General features: G+C 45.3%; 2 protein-coding genes across 5 annotated transcripts; both read left to right on the plus strand.

Moving 5' to 3' along the window:
* Positions 1–58: 58 nt before the first annotated feature.
* LOC117588282 (molybdenum cofactor sulfurase) lies at positions 59–17,244 on the plus strand. 4 transcript variants are annotated; one of them, XM_034279458.1, is made up of 4 exons: positions 59–260; positions 352–502; positions 561–2,715; positions 17,223–17,244. In XM_034279458.1, exons 1-3 carry the CDS (start codon positions 188–190, stop codon positions 2,713–2,715), a joined length of 2,379 nt encoding a protein of 792 aa, XP_034135349.1. In that variant the 5' UTR covers positions 59–187; the 3' UTR covers positions 17,223–17,244. The 4 variants fall into 4 exon arrangements, with proteins under 4 accessions (XP_034135349.1, XP_034135348.1, XP_034135347.1 ...); XM_034279457.1 differs by having other exon boundaries at positions 561–2,723; positions 17,223–17,243; XM_034279459.1 differs by lacking the exon at positions 17,223–17,244 and having other exon boundaries at positions 60–260; positions 561–1,330; positions 1,361–2,945.
* On the plus strand, positions 6,001–18,151 carry LOC117588280 (small G protein signaling modulator 2). Its single transcript, XM_034279452.1, has 7 exons — positions 6,001–6,684; positions 12,407–13,089; positions 13,154–13,877; positions 13,944–14,240; positions 14,440–15,946; positions 16,024–16,301; positions 16,362–18,151. Exons 1-7 carry the CDS (start codon positions 6,624–6,626, stop codon positions 16,448–16,450), a joined length of 3,639 nt encoding a protein of 1,212 aa, XP_034135343.1. The 5' UTR covers positions 6,001–6,623; the 3' UTR covers positions 16,451–18,151.
* The last annotated feature ends 1,969 nt before the right edge of the window (positions 18,152–20,120 follow it).

Consider the following 20,120-nt stretch of genomic DNA (forward strand, 5'->3'; position numbering starts at 1 on the left):
TAAATAAAGTTGAAAGCAGAGGGGAGTGTGCCATGAATACGAAATCTAAGAAAACCAAAGTCTCATAATGAAATGATGCGATAGCTGATGAGCTGGTTTGAAAGAGCATCTTCGAATTCAATTTGCGGCAATTGTTTGCAACAAATAAATATTGGTGTTATTTATTGCGGCACCAACAGTCAACGACATGTCGTCATATCAAGCAGAATACAGCGTCGACGAGCAGGCGGCCATCGACAAGGAATTTACTAGACTTGCAAGTGAGTAGAGCGGGGAAGCGGCATCGGCTGGTGTCATGGTGAAATTAACCCTCTATCAAAAGATAACAAGCTAATAATTGTTATTGTTTAGACAACAAAAGCATTTACCTAGATCATGCTGGCACAACCTTGTACGCAGAGAGTCAAGTGGCAGCAGCCGCAGAGCAGTTGCAACGGGATGTCATCTGCAATCCGCACACGTGCCGCCTAACCGGCGACTATGTGGATCAGGTGCGCTACAAGTGAGTGGAGGATTGGTACCATCGGGGGCATATTCATTTGCATTGTTCATTTTCCCAGAGTGCTGGAGTTCTTCAATACGAATGAGCAGGAATATCATGTGATATTTACGGCCAATGCAACGGCTGGCCTGTCGCTGGTGGCTGAAAATTTCGATTTTGGCACCAGTGGCAACTTCCACTATTGCCAGGAGAATCACACCTCAGTGCTGGGCATGCGCGAGCGTGTTCAGGCACGAGCCATATACATGCTCAAGGAGGAGCAGATCAGTGGCAGGGACGCGGCATCCGTGGCATCCGTGGCATCAGTTAATGGCAGCTTCAAGCCTGCTGCTACTCTGGACAACTCTCTGGTGACGTTCTCGGCCCAGTGCAATTTCAGTGGCTACAAGATGCCGCTGGAGGCCATTGCTGGCATCCAGCAGCACGGTCTGCCGCATGGGCCAGGCAGCAGGATTTCGGGCGAAGCGGGAATGGCAGATCCCAGCCACGACAACAACTTTTATGTTTGCCTGGATGCCGCCTCCTTTGTGGCGACCAATCCCTTGGATCTGCAACGCTACCAACCCGACTATGTGTGCTTTAGTTTCTACAAAATCTTTGGCTATCCCACCGGTGTGGGTGCACTGCTGGTGAGCCGCCGCGGCGCCGAGGCCTTTGGCAAGCGTCGCTTCTTTGGCGGGGGCACCATCAACTATGCCTATCCCCATGCCATGGACCATCAGCTGCGTGAGGTGTTCCATCAGCGGTACGAGGACGGCACACTGCCCTTCCTCTCGATTGTGGGACTGCTCGAGGGTTTTCGCACACTGGAACGCCTGGTGCCGCGGAGCACGACGGATGGTGGTGGTGGTGGTGTGGCCACCATGGAGCGTATCTCGCGACATGTCCATGGCCTCGCACAGTACTTGGAGCAGCAGCTGCGTGAGCTTAAGCATCCCAATGGCCAGCATCTGATTGAACTCTACAACCGAGTGGGATATGAGGAGCGCAGCCGGCAGGGCGGCATTGTGGCCTTCAATGTTCGCACGGATACTGGCGCCTTTGTTGGCTTTGGGGAGATTGCCTGTGTGGCGGCCCTGCAGGGCATACTCCTGCGCACCGGCTGCTTCTGCAACATAGGTGCCTGTCAGCGCTACCTTCGACTGGATGATGCTCTGATGGATGGCATTTACAAGCGTGCCGGTCGCATTTGCGGCGATTACTTTGATCTGATCGATGGCCAGCCCACTGGCGCCGTGCGCGTCTCCTTTGGCTACATGACTCGCCGGGAGGATGTGGATAAGCTGCTCAAAATGCTGCGCCTCAGCTATCTGGCGACCAGACCACAGCAGCGACTGCAACTGATCGAGGAGCAGGCGGATGAGCTGCCCAAGGCACTGAAGGAGTGGGCACAACGGCGACCGCAGCTCCTGCAGCTGGCCATCTATCCGGTCAAGTCGTGTGCAGCCCTCAAGATCGAGGGTGGCGGCGCCAACTGGCCACTGACCGCACAGGGACTGCAGTATGACAGAGAGTGGATGATTGTGGACATGAATGGCATGGCCATCACCCAGAAACGATGCACGGAGCTCTGCCTGATCAAACCCCACATTCGGGACGACCAATTGGTGCTGCAATATGGGGACTTGTCCACGACTGTAACGCTGCCGCTTTCGCTGGCAGATCAGGCCGAGAACTCGTCGCGTTGCCGCAGCAAAGTGTGCCGCCAGCCGGTCGAAGGTCTGGACTGCGGCGATGAGGTGGCCGAATGGCTGAGCGGATATCTCGGCATGGATGGTCTCCGTTTGCTGCGTCAATCCTCGCGGAGGAGCTCGCCCAGCGGTGAGCAGCAACAGCAGCTAAGTCTGGTCAATCAGGCGCAGTTTCTGCTGGTCAATCGATCCTCTGTGCGTTCCCTGCAGTTCGAAGAGTCGCTGGACGAGACCGTTGATCGTTTTCGGGCCAACATCATCATCGACACGGGCACCGCCTTTGAGGAGTTGTCCTACAAGCAGCTGACCATCGGCCAGGTCCAATTCCAAGTGGAGGGTCCCTGCCAGCGTTGCGATATGATCTGCATTAACCAGCGCACGGGCGAACGCTCCCCAGACACACTCACCACCATCTCGCGCCTGCAGAGCGGCAAGATGCGTTTTGGCATCTACATATCAAGGAGCTCCACAGCGAACAGCAAGGAGCAACTCACCTGCGGCGATGTCGTTTTGGCCACCTGAAGACACACGTAGCCCTCCCGTCCTATGCATTCCGCGAGTTCCTTGTAGAGAGGGTGAGGAGGTGCTTAACTTATACATACTAGGCTTGCCGTCCTTAGACCTTTGGGTGTCTTTAGGTACTCACTGGATATTCATTTCAAGACGCTATTCTGATTTGCTGATTATTTACATGCATAATAATGTAAAATGCTTACAAATTTATACAAATATAAGAAAACAACTATTTTAAATAAGCAATTTCCATAAAATGGCAAAAGATACCAAAACAAAAGCAGATACAAATATGTTCCATCTGAGTGCCAGGTATAAAAGTGAAGCCTCGTCCTTTGCCGCGTTCCCACTCGTTTTTACGATACAATTTTGAAATATATTGGCGCTGATATTTCGGGCTGGTTGCCAGTGTTGAATAACAAGCTTATATCGCTATTTCGTGCTCAGCTGCTTATCGCAGCCACGTTGTTTGTATAACTCAAATATCACTCGTATCGATATATCTAAAAGAAATAATAAATAAATAAATAAAATGATAAATAAATGATAATTAAGCCTAGTACGCAGATGCGCAAAAAATCTATTTGATCAATATTTTCGATATTTAATATGGGACGAGCACATATCTATATTTCGATATTTTTAGGCGATTTATTCAATATCACATCTGTGGAAGGTACCACAGATGCGCGACATTTCCGTTGATCATTTCTAACCATAAGAAGCTACAAGAGAAAGAATCTGTTATCCACGTCGGTTTCCAGGCTCCAATGTGAAGTAACTCCAGCTGCCTGAGGATCAGCAAAGGATTGAGGATGAGAGACCAAACGTAAACAATCAAATGTGCTCCACATGCCTTCGGCACAGCCACCGGGACAGCCCTGTTCCCCTCCTACTAGCGAACCAGGAACCATGATTGCCTCGCCCAACGATTTCTTGTGGCGTGAGTGTGGTAGGGAGTGATCATCGAATGGTTATGAGACTCTAAAAGGTTTTAAATTGTATATAGGAGGACATATTGAAGGCGATGCTCACAGATCTGACAGTGGAGGATATCATCAGCCTGCTGGAACGCTTTGAAATCGGCCATGCCGAGCCTGCTCCTTCGTATTGCCATCAATGGACGCATGCGGACGCACTCAGATGTGGCAGATGTCTAATAGGTAGACAGATTGCCTCGTAAAATGTATTCCCTAACCATTTTCATGGCTAATTTCTTGCAGATTGCACACATTCTGTGTGTTCCACGTGTCTTTTTCGCACCAGAACGTCGTCAGTCGGAATGGTTAGCATCTGAGTCTTGTCCAGACCAGTCTTCACGTAAGGCATCCATACTGAAGCAACAGACGAGCTGCTACGCGTCAACACGGACACCGCTGAGGGCAACCAGAGCAGCCAGATTGATCCTTTCAAAAAGCTCATCAAAGGCAGCATTTAATTATTTGATTTGTGTTCATTGTAAAGGAAGACTCAGTGCTAAGATCAAGTGTATTTATGTTTTACATATTTTTGGTTGCCAAACGAACGAATTGTTACAATATTTGAACTATGAATCGGATGGAAAGAATCGAAAGATTCTACCACTTCCAGTCTGTCGGGTGGAATCATTTTCAATGTCTTCCCGAATCGATTTAAGCTTTGAGAATATTGTGACGCTCAGCGCCTGACTTGGCACTTTGCGGGTGATCTTTTGCATGTAAATGATCGTCTTCTTTTGTAATTCTGTTCCTGCCAGAAGCTGCTGGCCTGATTGCCCCCGGCATTGATGGAAATGGGCGTAGTGCCGGACTTCTCCTCTTCGGCTGGGTCATTGCCGAGCTCCATTGCCGACTGCCTCGGGTCCATCTTGAGCTCCACCTCCTCCTGTCTCCTCCAGATCATCTGTATCGTCGGAGAGGACACGCAGCAGTTCCTCAATGGTTTTGAACCTGTTCTGCGAAGGTAGGTCTTCACCGGATTCTTCTGTTACTCCCGTCTGCGTTTCTTGCCCTAATCGTGGCTCTGACATCGGTTGACTTTCTTGTATGTTCCGCGCTTCGTAAGAAGGGATGCTTCCATCCACGTTACAACGGGCATCCATGTTTAATTGTTGCTCGCAAAGAGCGGTCCTGTCACTCTCGCCACAAGGGGCGGCTGGCTTTGGCTCTGGCTTCGTTCGGATCTCAACGCCCCAATAGATGCTCCCTTCTCCCACTCTTTTCCTCGGATCTCGAATGAGATCTGGGATCTGACTCGAAATTTTATTCCGTTTACCGTCCTTCTTTCTCTTGCGAGATTTAACTTTCAACTTCTGTTTTACCACCGGAGTTGGAAGTGGAGCAGCAGCAGCAGCAGCGGAATTCTTGTCCATTTCGCTGTGAGGTGTATCCATCAAGGACGTATCATACTGATACTCCCTAATCTTCTTTTTTTTATTCTTAGCTGACTTTTTTTTTGCCATACTTCTCAAAAGACTTCTCAAACCCGTAAAATAAAAATGAGCCCTGGTTGCTACGTTTTTTCAAAGGAACATTCAAACCTTCAAATTCACCGTCAGACCCTCGGAGATATACCGAAATATAACATTTCATACGCAAAATATACTGTTTATCTACCGTAAATCTTAAATTATTTACATCGACTTTGATTACCAGCTAGTTAGTGTTATCAGCGTTGCAGCGATTGTTGACATGTCAAAAATGTGTGGTAAATATTTTGCAAAATAAATGGTCATATGGTATACAATCCAATGAAAAGGAGTATTTATAATAAGCCAAATCGATTCTTCAATCGGATTAAATTATTGTTTCAGTGTTAAAGATCTTTGTAAGATAGTAATATCAAATTGAACATCAAAATCGAAGAATATTATTTAAGGTTACGGTGTATTCGGTATATTTTTAAAATCAGAACGTATATAATGGCATATTTTTAAGGGCTGTGCTGGGTTATTTTATCGATAATTCCGCGTTCACACAGCCGCACACACACAGAGGAGAACGCACACTGCACAGGAGAACGAGTGAGCCAGCAGCGAGTGCTCAAGAAAGTATGCAAAAGAAAGGCACAAGCATAAAATCCACACCACTTCCACTGTAGAAGAGAACACAAAAATGTGAATTTAAAACACAATCTGCAAGGGAACATTCATATTTATGTACGTATATGGAGAGACCACTGTACATATGTGTGGAATTTGTACTACAAAGACCCCAGCAGGAGAAGCTGAAGAAGCAGTGGAGCAGCAGGAGCAACAACAGACAAGATCCACACACACACATGCAACAGAAGAAGCTGTTGTTTTTTTTTAATAAGTGAGCGTGAGTGTGTGTCTATGTATGTGTGTGTGTGTAGCGTCGTAGTAAAACATATTGGAATGCAACAATCACAAAAAGGCAGAGGAGGCAGCAGCGCCAAATACAACGAAAATATAGGACATATTTTTTTATACCAACTTCTTGCAAAAATAATTGCAAAGGAGAATGCAAAATTCATAAGCAGCTGGCAGCAATAACAAAAAACAAAAGACAGAGAGCGACAGACATACATACACACATACTGCTAAGCGTGGAGCAAGAGCAAGAGAGTCGCAAGCATAAACAACAAAACAGAAACCGAAAATAATTGGCCAGAGAAATAAGCCACAGAAGAAGGACGCGACAAGAGCACCCAGAAAAGAGAGAGGCGCAATAGGCAAGGCAACGCAACAGCAGCAAGAGCACAGCGAGAAGAGCAACAACAACAGAAAAAGTAACAAAGAGAGCAGGAAAAGGAGAAGTAACGGGAAGCAGCAGTAGCAGCAGCTGGGAGCGAAAAGGAGAAAAGCAAAAGAAAGGCGCTTCATCATCATCCACCAACAGCAACAAAGCACCCGCGTGCGTGCGTTCGTGCCCCAAACAAAGTATTCCCAACCATCGAAGCACAGGATCAGCAACAAAATGAACATGCTACAGAGTTTTAGCGGCAGCGCTGCCAACGCCACAGGCGATGCCACCAGCGGTGAGTGTGAGAGAGAAACTTTTACCTTCTCTGCCAGCCCCCTAAAAACCCTAAGCTTAGTCCTCTCCTCCTGGTCCCTCTCCGCCACCATAGGACTCTCAGCATATTACAGCAGAAGCAAAAAAAATCCAATTACATATAAATACATGTGTATGTGCATATGTGTGTATGTACATAACACACACACAGAGTATCCACGGTATGTACATACACTCATATGTATATGTGTGTGTATGTGTGTGTGTGATGTGCTTTTGTTGTTGTTTCTGATGTCCGTCCCTTCGGTTGATTGTCGCTGCTGCGTAGTAAGCGTCGCGACGCTGCTGTTGAAGAAGAAGGTGCGAAAGTGAAATGATTTGGCGTCGTTCCGCTACAAAGAAAGAAAATAGACAAAACGCAAACCCAAAGTATTGCACAGTGCCACAGTGGACACTGACTAATGGGAATTGCCTGGAAATTATTAAGGAATATAATTTAATTATATGTTGAGCATTAAAATTCGATTATATTAAAGGTTAATTAAATTTGGCCAGAAATTGATCAGCTTTGACCTTATGTATTTATGTATGTATGAATATTTTATAGAAATTATGTATACATGTTTATGTATGTATGTACATATGAACATAAAAATGTAGAAATTTGATTTTTAGAACCATTGTGGTTGAAAATAATGCTTCAATTTATGTGGGAATTTCTCTTGCGCAACCAGTCTAATTAATTTATATAAAAAGTCTCATATAATCATACAAAATGTTCATTTGTTTGATTATTTATGCCGTTCTTTGCATTAAAATATTCCAAGACTTGTTTAGGTAAATCTTACTTTCCATACTCCATCCTTTACTTCGAGTAAAAATAAGTCACATTCTTGACATTACTTCCATGCCGAATTAATTCCTAGTAATTTCAGTTTCTATCACTTACACAAATTCTATAAAGCGCTTTCACAATTTGTGTGGAGACACTGCCTGGAATGCAATCGAATAGTTTTCATTAAATTACGTCGGGAATTTTGTTTGATTTAGGAAGAATTTTAGTAGTAGTCTCTTGGTGTGTACATTTGTACATAGATCCTAAGTGTGTGACAACAGATAAGAGAAAGTGCAGACATGTAGATATGTACATACATATGTATGTATTTATTTATATTATAAACCAAAATGTAAGCTTACCAATTGGTAGCTTACCAGTGATAAAAGGATTAATATTCCACAAATTTCTGTTTTCTTCAATTCGGTCTCTCAACCGTGAGATTGTACATGCATATGAACATACTATGTACATATGGACATAACTATGGTACGGTCACGGAGTGATATATGTACTTTGTACATCTTTTAGTTTCTGTTGCCCAACTGAAGCCCCACTTTATGTTGAAAGTTTAGGCCAGCACAACTGGGGGGATTTTTTGTTTGAAATTGCTTCACTGAACTGTTGAGGAGGGTCGGATGTTCCTGGGAGTGTGAGTACATAAGATACATTCCAATAGATATACAAATGTACATAACTATGTATTTATTTATTGTACATTGTGCGAGAATGTGTAAGGGAGAGGAGCAGACACAATAAAGACAGATCTCTATGTACATATGTATGTACCAGACGGTATATCACTGTATGTGCGCGTGTGTGGGCGGAGGATTGCAGAAATGAATCAAAATAAAATCCGAGAATGTCGACCGACGACTGTCGTTGGTTTTGTTGGTTGACAGGTATTCCCCGCAGCAGGTTGCATTCACTCTCCTTCTCCTTCTCCCTCTATCGCTCAGTCTCTGTCTAAACGCTTGTGTACCTGGGGCTTTGATGTGAAATTGAAATCTGCTCTAATTGCCATCGATTTTGGGTGCAATTTCCCCCCATTTCCCCTTAATTAAATGATGAAATAACGACCATAAAAAATGCGAAAGTTCAGGGCCAAAACAGAGTCATTTTCGCATTAATCTTCAATGTGTTTTGCCATTTGCCATTGGCATTGGCTTTTATTTTGTTCGTTAGCGTTCCGTCCGCTTGTATTTTTAATGAGAAAAGTCGCGCAGGAAGAGGCCAATTATCGGTTTTTAATGTCAAACGGCGACCGGTAATTGCATTATAGACGCAGCTCTTACGTATACTCGATGGCCACGCACCATGCGCCATGCAGCACGCACCCTTCTACCTCCTCACACATCTGGCTTCACCGCTTCCCGGCGTCCCGACTTCGGTTTTCTGACGGGGCGGCCCTCTCATTTGAAATTCATCAAATTGCCTGCCAATTAAGTAATCATCAGAGAAGCCCCAGCGCTTGCTCCTACCAGCGACTCGATGTCCATCCATGTCCGGGTTCGTGTATCCCTCTGCATCATGGTCACGGCTAGACCTCGTACAAGGGCAAACTATTCAATTCAATTAGATGGAAGCAACAGCAACAGCCACAGGGGCCGTATGAAGAGCCTTTCTCAACGCATTATAAATAATATATGTCTGTCTGTGTTTGAGTAATGTGGCCCTAGGATTTCCAAGCACCTGCGTTTAAAAGTCTTTAAGATACCATTTTTGTAGCCAATCAATAACATTTTATTAGCTTTCATAATTATGTAAAAAATAGTAACAGTCAATAAGAATATGTACACCAAGAATATGTTTTTAAATGGCAAAGATTAAAAGCTTTGGCCTGATTTGTTGGACTAGGAATAAAAAGGAAGGAAAGATACGATTTACGTTTACGATTTGTTAAATACAATTAAATTAAAACGGGAAGCTAGCCAATAAATATTCAACTAAGGATTGCAACAAAAGATACAGACATATGTATGTATGTATGTAAATATGTAAATATGTATGTACAATATTTAATGCCATTTTAAGTGGTGCTTGATATTAAAGACGATTACGTTTTGCATTCTCCAATTAGTTGCATTTTATACTTAATCTGATTAGCGTGTATGTATGTAGAGGAGTGAATACGGCTGTGGTTCTTCCACATGTACAATGTGAATGCCTGAATGCCGATGCCTGGTGCTGTTGCTGTTGCTGTTCTTCCTTGCAACTTGAGCTTTGGTTGAGGCAGTGGGGCGAGGCGGCGCCGGCTGAGGCATGTGTGTGTACATAACACACGAGCCACACGAGGAGCCAACACGTGTGTGTGTGTGTGTGTGTGTGTGTGTCGTGCAAGTGTGTGCCTCCTTTGTTGGGTGGGTAACAAACATATGTTTGGTCCCCGCTTCCACTTACAATATGGTTGGGTGGGTTCCTTCAATAGGAGGAGGGTTTGTATTTAATGATGTACATATAAATATGTACATGTCGGTGTGTTTGTGTGGTTGAGCGCTTTCTCCCTGTAACTGGCAGCAAATTAAAGGAACAGAACAGCAGAAATGCATGCGCCATCCCTTTCTGATTACAGCCATAGATCCCTGTGCCAGGCAGGGCATCGCCTTTCAGCCGCGCTTTTGCCGCCGCCCGTCGCCTCATTTGCGCGCCTGCTCATTCTTCTTTGCCGGTTCTGTCGTTTCGTTTCGTTGCGTTTCGTTTCGTTTCGTTTTAGCCCTGTCATCAGCTGTTTTATGTTGTTCAGGGTCAAGTGTGTGGCCTTTGCCTCGCCTCGTACTCTCTCTAGCAGGTGTTGTACGGTGACAGCTCCCCCACTCCACTCTGTCGCTCGCTCTCTCTTGCTGTCTGGGTGTGTGTGTGTGTGTGTGTGCTCTTCCTCCCTGTGCTGGGCATAGCTTTGCTGCTCGTAACGGGAGTGTCGACTGGGAGTCCTGTGCCACAAAGTGTAAGGTTATAATTCAAGGAAGTTTTTTAGCATCGCCACAGCCATCGTTGTCGGCGAGTCAAGGTTACCCTGTTCTATGGGGGATTGGGGCAGAGGTGTGTTGGGGTGGGTCTCGACTCTCGATTGTTGTTTATTGAAATGCTTTCCCCACTTACGGACCGAGGGGGGGAGTAGCGGCTGGCGGCTGGTGGCAATTGCAAATTGCAAAAGAAATGAGGAAATGAGAATAAACAACTTAGGACCAATGACGATTTACTTTCTGCTCTCACTGTCTGTCTGTCTGTCTGTCGTGCACTTAACATAATATTCTCTTTGTAACATTTTTTGTGTTTGGTGGCTTTTAAAGCTGTCGCAACGTTGCCGCTTTTCACAGAGAAACACACAGAGAGAGAGAGAGAGAGAGTGAGAGATTATGGGAAGAGACTGAAGAGGCAGAGATTCTCTCTGTTTTCAGCGTTGTTGCAATTTGGCCAGCTCCACCTCCTCCTCCGTCACCCACCACAGATGTAAAAGTTTTGCTCCCTTATCGATTTTCGGGACTGTGTGTAGGGAGAGGGGGCATCCTGCCGGGCATTGCCGGGCCATGTCACGTAGCTGCGTAAATCCTTTATTTCCATTCTAATTAGAAGCGCGCGCCTCTCCTTGGAACTGGTTCTCTCTGGCCTCCGCCTGCCTATCCTATTAGCATATTTTTTGTATATGCACCAATACACGTTATAAACCCTAGACAGTGGCATACAGTGCGTCCGATAGCTGTATGAACACACGGGCTCTCGGTTGGGTTATTCTGATATTGAACACGAAGGCTGGATCCCAATTAAATGTGTAGATACAACTCATAAATAGAGATAAATGTGTGTCGCGCAGAATGCGGCAGTGCTCCTCGGTCTGCCCGCTGACGTAAAACACGTGCCACTGGCCGCTTGGATTGGATTCGGGTAACATATTTATGTAAATATTATTATTTTATTCCCTTAACAGAGTAAAATGAAGATAGATTGAAGATGTTTTGAGAGTTCACTTTCTTTGCCAAAATATATCAGGAATTATGGCTAAAATGATCAAAAGTTTATTTAAAAACAAAAAAGGTTTAAAATTCCATAAAGTTTTTATCAAATAAATTATTATAAATTATTTAGTACGTTGATGAATCCTCAGACACTTTCTTCAATCTTTAATTAAATTTGTTTGTTAACTTTGACTTATATTTTTTTTTCATTTCAATTATTTTAGTTGTAATTTACCATCATTTGTTTTTAAAATCTTTTTTTTATTGAGCTTTTTGTGTCCAAAGGGGTTTTTTTTTAATGTCTATGCGTTTGGGGATTAATGTATTAAATGGGGCTGCATTTCCCCACCCAATGATTGCATCGTTTACCTGCAATCACACATGATATGGGGGGATGAGTGGGAGTGTGTGGGTTAGTACCCTGCGTAAGTGCAGCACTCGCATGGAAACGTGACATTCGTGACATTCGTGACTCCCTGCTGCTGCTGTTATGCATGCGTTCTTATGACAACGAAACGCACTGTACGATACAGTTTATCACAGAAAATACATACATACATTCGTACCTAAATGCGTATCGTTTTCGTAATGTACATAAGTATATTTATATAAGTATGGGGCATGTGGCAGAGGGACAACGACGACGGATTTGTGCACAGGAGCAAACAGAACCAAAACTGACAGCGATGACAAAATGATTGACGTCGGTCTGGGTCTGGCTCCTGAAACGAAACGAAGCGATGAGGAGAGGAGAGGAAAGCGCAGAGTCCACGTGGGTCTCCTTCCTCCCTTCAGGCTCCAAAGACGACTCGGGGCATGTGCAATCAATCAAAGCATATTTATGAGGGCAACAGGGATTGGGATCATCTTAACAGACGATGGAGAACCTGTTTCTGGACCACGAATTACTGAAAATTAATTTCCCATTTTCCATTTCCCATTTGCTCCACCCACAGCCGAGATTGAGCTCAAGGAGCGTTTGATAGCCAGCGTCAAGAAGGAGGTGAAGCAACTGATGGAGGAGGCGGTGACCAAGAAGTACGTCCACGAGGAGAGCAGTTCGGTGACCTCCCTCTGCGGCGCAGTGGAGGCCTGCCTGAGTCATGGCCTGCGCCGTCGTGCCCTGGGCCTGTTCAAGACCTCCTCAACGACGGCCCTCATCCAGAAGATAGCCAAAATCTGTCCGGAGGCGGACTACGTGAGTCGTCGCCTGCTGGAGCTGGAGCTCCAGCACGAGAGTCCAGCGGTGAGCGGCAAGCGTTCGTCCTCCAGCAGCGACAGCATCATCAAGCCCAAGCTGATCAGCAAGCAGTCGGGCAGCAGCTGCAGCAGCAGCTCCGTGACCACCATCAACACGGTCAGCAATGGCGCCGGAGGTGGCGGTGTGCTGGGCGGAGGAGCTGGCTCGCCGTTGGGCAAGTACCTGTGGATACGGCTGGCACTGTACGAGAAGCGGCTGGCCAAGATCATTGAGCATTTGGTGAGCAATGCCAGCAACTACTATGATCGCGAGGCGCTGGTCGCCGACGCCGATTATGGTTCCATACTCAGCTCCCTGCTGGTGGGGCCCTGCGCCCTGGAGTTTACGCGGGCCAAGACAGCCGATCACTACTGGTCCGATCCCTGTGCCGATGAGTTGGTAAGTCTTGACCCTCCATCGATTATCCAGACCCATCCTTGACCTGATCTCCGCTTGCTTTTAGGTGCAGCGGCATCGCATCAGCTCGGGTAATCGCACACCGCCCACCTGCCATCGGCCGATAATTAATTTTAAGAGGAGTCTGCACACCAGCTCGGAGGATACGAGCAGCGGCAGCTTTAAGGCCTGCTCGCCGGCGAGCGTGGCCAAGGATTATGTGGAATCGCTGCATCAGAATTCTCGCACCACCCTCCTCTATGGCAAGAACAACGTGCTCGTCCTGCCCAAGGACGTGTCCGAGCCGATGCCCGGCTACCTGAGCCTCCACCAGAGCATCCAGTCGCTGACCATCAAGTGGACGCCCAATCAACTGATGAACGGCTACAACGATGGCGACAACAGCGACAAGAGCTTCTACTGGAGCTATGCCCTCAATATCAATGTGGATGAGATTGTCTATGTGCACTGTCACCAGAATCGTGGCGGCGACACCGGCGGCACCATCATTCTGGTGGGCCAGGATGGGGTACAGCGTCCGCCAATTCACTTTCCAGAGGGCGGACACTTGCAGGCGTTTCTCAGTTGCCTGGAGACGGGCCTGCTGCCGCACGGACAGCTGGATCCGCCGCTCTGGTCACAGCGCGGCATTGGCAAGCTCTTCCCTTGGCCCAAGAGCGTGCGACGGCACATACTGCCATCCGTTATGGAGGCCTCATTCTCCTCCAGCGATGAGACACCCATTGACTATGTCTTTCGCGTGGTCAGCAAGAGCCAACACGAGGAGTTTTGTAAGCATCGAGTTCCTGTCAGACAACTCCATCGTTACTCACGTATTTTTCACTCTTTTTTTGCAGTGGCTACGCATCCCATTTTGGAGCTGGGACGCTCCAGTCCGCGTCGCAAGCATTTGGGCAGCTGCTCCACCACCGGCAGCAGCGACTGCTCCAGCAAGAGTCTCTCCATCGATCAGAGCAGCAGCGATCCACCATTGATTCAGGCGAGTCAAACGGCCAGCATTGAGCTCGTGTGCTCCACCATGCGTCGCCAGATCATCTCGCGCGCCTTCTACGGCTGGCTGGCCTACTGCCGTCATCTATCCACAGTGCGAACGCATCTCTCGGGACTGGTCTATGGTCGCATTATGCCCGATTGTAAGTGCTGCCAAAAAGGAATATTAATCAGAAACAGCAGCCACAAAACACTAGATTTAGGATCCAACTTTTAGCTGTTTATTAACCATTTCTTCCCTTATTTTTTTCGCTGTTCCCTAAGCATCATTTGCTGTCTGGTTTTTGCGTATATTCTGCTCCCATTTCTATAATATCCAACCAACTTCTCTGCTCCCCACAGTGGCTGCCGATGAGGAGGGACTCACGAAACAAAAGTGGCTGGACATGCATGTGGATGGCGTTGTCTCTGGCGAATTGGAGCTCTATCGTTTGGTGTACTTTGGCGGCGTGCAGCCCGAGCTGCGGCAGGAGGTGTGGCCCTATCTGTTGGGCCACTATGCCTTCGGATCCACGCCGGAGGAGCGCACGAAGCAGGATGAGACGTGCAAGCATTACTACGAGACAACGATGAGCGAGTGGCTGGCCGTGGAGGCGATTGTGCGACAGCGGGAGAAGGAGAAGACAGCGCTGGCCGTGGCGAAACTGAGTGCGGAACAGGCGCGTCTGGCGGCCAATGCCAATGGTGCTGCTGCTGGTTCTGGAGCCCCAAATGCTGCCAAGCCAATGACCAATGGCAGTCGGGAGCTGGAGCTGGAGCTGGAGCATGGCCATGGCCATGGACATAGTGGCGATGAGGCAGACCAGTGCGGCGATGAGGGTGAGAACGATGTGTTTGATGATAATGATTTCTCCGATATATCCGATCCGGGGGAACTGTCCGATGAGCCTGAACTGGCAGCAGAGGCTGAGGAGCAGCCGGAGGAGGAAGGAAACGCTGAAACGGATGAGGAGCAGCAGCAGGAGCAGGAGGACGGACAACTGATGCCACAGCTGAGCGAGCAGCTGATGCTGGAGTTTCAGAATCTCGACTGCATGGAGCCGCTGCATCTGCAGGAGAACTGCTTTGCCGACTCTGAGGCGGAGGGGGAATTGGGCCTCGGTCTGGATGCTGGCGGCAATATCCTGCTGCTGAGCATCAAGAGCTCTCCCTCCACGAGCAGCTACGAGACGGTGGGCAACGAGTTCGTAGACATGGTGGATGTCAAAGAGGAACCAGAGACAGAGACAGATCCCGATCCAGAGCCCTGCGGTCTGTTGAGTAAATTCCACAGCGCCGATGATGTGCGTCGGGATATTGGCGAGGAGGCAGACCATGAGGAGGAGCATCCTTCTACGTCGGTGATCATCACAGAGGCCGCCTCCCTAGATGCTTTGGATGTGCAGTGCAACGATGACGAGACCACCGAAGACTTCACCTCACGCAAGACCAGCCTCATGTCGCCCATGAACGAGGACATCACGGTTGTGGCCAGCCTGGATGCCCTGCAGGAGCCCAAGTCCGCCTGCGTCTCCCCGGCCAGCTCCAATGGCGGCGTCTACAGCGTTGAGCTGCTCGAACAATTTGGCCTCAATCTGCATCGAATCGAGAAGGATGTGCAGCGCTGCGATCGCAATTATTGGTACTTTGCCAACGAGAATCTGGACAAGTTGCGCAACGTGATATCCACGTATGTGTGGGAGCATCTGGATGTGGGCTACATGCAGGGCATGTGCGACCTGGTGGCCCCCCTGCTGGTCATCTTCGATGACGAATCGCTCAGCTACAGCTGCTTCTGCAAGCTCATGGAGCGCATGATCGAGAATTTTCCCAGCGGCGGTGCCATGGATATGCACTTTGCCAACATGCGGTGGGTATTCCTCTATAAAAATGGATCCATATACTCTTAAATAATCCTCCTCCTTCTGCTCCTCCAATCCATGGCAGTTCCCTCATACAAATCCTCGACTCGGAGATGTATGACCTGATGGACTCGAACGGGGACTACACACACTTTTACTTCTGCTATCGCTGGTTCCTCTTGGACTTTAAGCGGGAGCTCGTCTACGACGATGTCTTTGCCACCTGGGAGGTCATCTGGGCGGCCAAGCACGTGGCCTCTGGCAACTTTGTTCTCTTTCTGGCGCTGGCACTGCTCGAGACGTATCGCGACATTATACTGTCCAACAGCATGGACTTTACCGATGTCATCAAGTTCTTCAATGGTATGGATGATGGATTTTGCTTATTTTATGCCACTTTCTGATGCTGATATTCTCTTGCAGAAATGGCCGAGCGACATAATGCCCAATCGATACTGCAGCTATCACGCAGTCTAGTGCTGCAGCTGCAGACCATCATCGAGAACAAGTGAAGCAGAAAGGAGGCAGAAACAGAAACCATAAACATAAACATAGCCCGTAGATGTATAACCGATGTATTTGCCGATCAGTATTGAGCATGCGATGTACTAGTAGAGAGCACCATATGTAGATCATAGAATGTTGGATAGAAATTGCGCTTAGGTCATACCTGCACATGGCATACATAAATACATACATACATTTGCAGTGGATGGCAATTAGCTGGAAGCTCTTAATGAGATGTTATTTTTGTTTTCTGATTTTTGTTGTGTTTAGGAACGGCTGGGAGTCGCCCAAGTTGCGATGCAGAAGTTTACTTGGAAAATGTAGCTAAATTAAGGAAATTGTAGTGACCTGAGATGTGAAGTAGAACAACAACAAAAATGCGATGAAAATGAACAACGTAAATGAGAAGAAACTATTTACCATATACAATATATACAACAAATATAGCGATTATATATATATATACAAATACAGCCATTTCACACATAGAAGAAGCAGTTACACAAACAAAAATTTATACTTTTTGTATGGCGATGAGCGTCGTGTGCGGACGGCCATCAGTATGCTGTATTAGATACCATCGGTGTAGAGAGATATACATATACACTATATTATATACTATTAATTATATACATACATACATAACATATATATATATATATATACTATATATTTGCAATGCTGTGCGAGGTTATCGGCTTGGGTCATTTGTGGCCCAAGTTGTGGGCCAATTGTTGTTAATGTTATTTTATATCGATTTGGCAATTAATCAGATATACACACACACACACACACACACTGACACTAACTACATATATACACACATATACTATGACATAAAATACATTTTAGAGGTCTGCAGAAGTGAGCTGCTAAAATGTGGAGTCCCCCCAATGAGTTTAATTTCCGTTTCAGTCGCATTCGTGCCAACATTTCAATGATTTATTTTCTTTCAACTGCAGACCGCTATATAAAAAATATGTTTTTATGTACATATAAAGTACATATGTAAACTTGCTGATATTGTTGTGCAATTGTTCGTTTCCACGATCCAATTTTGTTGACTTTAGGTTAAAAAAAAAAAAGAAAGAAATGGGGACACCTTTTCAGTTTCAGTTTTTTGTTACGAGTTTTGGCTTCGGGTAGATCCTGTCGCCCTTGTAGACCCACACAAACACACACACACACACAAAATGTTATGAAAATGTTGTTGAGCGAAAAAAAAAAAACAAAACGTTGAGTTTGAGTTGATTGCGTTATTGTCTTAGATGAATTAATATACAACCAAAAATATTATACATAAAATACGAAGAAATATATATTATACATGCATACAATATATTAAACATATTATATACATATACCCTACATATATTGTATACATAGAGCTAATGTGTTAAATGTGTATTGGTTACTTATTGTTTTTGTTTGTTGGTTTCCAAAAACGACAGTTCTCTCTCAGGCAAATGTTAATGCTTTCTTTCAAACAACTTCTTGTTTTTTGGTAAGTGCAGGCGCACCAAAACTCCCTCCACTAAAGGGCTAACGGTTTATCGGTTTATACAAATAAACATACACACACACACGAACATACTCTATATACATTGTATGGGACATACATATGTAAGTTAATGCGAGTAGCACGCTTTTTGTGTATAGAAAACAAAAAACTAAACATCTGAAAAAAAAAATAAATAAAAACTTAATGTGATTTCTTGTTGCTTCTTTGAATATTGATATTTTTGTAAGCGCTAAACCGAAACAGAGAAGAAGAAAAGTAATATCTATAAAAATGAGAGACAAATGTAGAAGACAGCGAGAGCAAGAGCGAGAGAGAGAGTGAGAGAGTGCATGTGTGTGTGAGTGAAACACAAGAGATATATTTTACACATGAAAGCGAAAGAGCAACGACCTCTGAGCCTCTCTCTCCGAGTCCAAACATCATTTTGGCCACACTTTTGATAAAAATATTAGATAAACACGAAAACACGAAGCGCAACAACTCTCTCGCTATACAAAATATTGTATCGTAATCGTAATCGTAATCGTAATCGTAATCAAAGCTAAGCTACTATATATTTATACAACGTCTGTGTAGAGACGATGACACCCATAGAGCCCCCGAGCATATTGTGTTACCCATGATTGTAACTACATACATACATATATAGCATTACACGTGAATATTACGAATATACCATGTTCCCCACAAACAAACATCACACAAAACAGAAGATACCAAAAAAAGGATCAAAAGAACATAAATGTATAATTTAACAGGAAACCAAAAAAAATAAAAAACCCAAAATGAAGTAAAATAAAAAAAAAACGAATTATGTAAAATGTTTACAAAAAAAAAAATGCAGGTAATTGTTTATTTGCTGTGGTGACCATTTAAAATCATATGTGTGTTTGAATTGCAGGTTCTATCTCAAGAAATATTCCACTATGCTCACACTTATCTATTTATTTTGTATATTTATAACCCAATCTTTATTCCTGTGTGGGTCCTTTACATATGTACATCAAATGCCTCCAAATTTAATTATTTTTCATTTAAAATATATCACAATTGTACATTTTTTATTTATTCAGACCAACGTCGAATTTATCGTAGATTCATCGGGTCTAGAAGCATTGTATGCCCGTTAATCAATAAATGCTACAATGGTAAAAATATATTGTGTAAATGGGCGTACACTTTATCCGCTGCAAAAGCCTCTCATAATCATATCAATAATGTCTCACAATAAGTCTTTCAGTCTCTATTCTATTACCATTTCTCTCTTCCAGTGTGGCTGAGCAAATTTTAAAGTATGTTTTCCAGCAGGACCCAGCAGCTACATATGTACATAATTCATGCTTTGAATAAGGGCCAAGGAAATTGAGTAAAAAATAGAATAACTAAAATGGTTCATGCGTAGCTTAATCTTCTACCCTATGTTCCGGTTAGGTTCTACGGCCTTTTATGCAAATATTAGAATATCCCTACGTCAAACATTTGCTTTTGAAACATCATTGATCAGACAACCTAATTCAAAGGGTCAGCATAAAAAATCCCAGACATATTCCAGCTTTCAGAAATATGTGATTAAATGCGCCACTAATTATGCTATACCAGAAAGTAAATTGAAATAATATACGAGATAAATACATATATTAAATCCTCGTATGGACCAACACTCCAAACAGGAGATTACCTAACCAACACAGCTCTCCATCTATGTATCTGCTGGCATCTTTGCTTGCACCTGAGAAGACATGGCCACAAAACTGGGGCACGGCATGGCTTGCCATGGCATACGCACGCAGACCAAACCTTAAAAAACATTTCGTACATTTCGGTACACACGAAACGAAAGTGTGCAGGTTATGTTAAGCACTCTAATGGATCGGTACGGGTATGGTACGGTGTACAGGGTTCTGGTACTGGTTACTTGTTACTGGGTACTGGGTACAGGGGGGTGGCCAAAGCAGAGGGCGAAGCGTTATGGCGCAAACTCAATGCGAAGCAACAGTGGGCCCATTACACCGAAATGTTTTTACCCAAACAATTTGGGGCATACTTACACATACAAATGCCTGTGTGTGTGTGTGTGTGCCTGTGTGTGTGTGAGTGAGTGAGGCTGGGGCATGTGGCGTGTTGTCGTCCTGTTGCTTGTGGCAGGCAGATTT

This window comes from Drosophila guanche, unplaced genomic scaffold, assembly GCF_900245975.1.
Source record: "Drosophila guanche unplaced genomic scaffold, DGUA_6, whole genome shotgun sequence".
Taxonomy (NCBI): Eukaryota; Metazoa; Arthropoda; class Insecta; order Diptera; family Drosophilidae; genus Drosophila; species Drosophila guanche.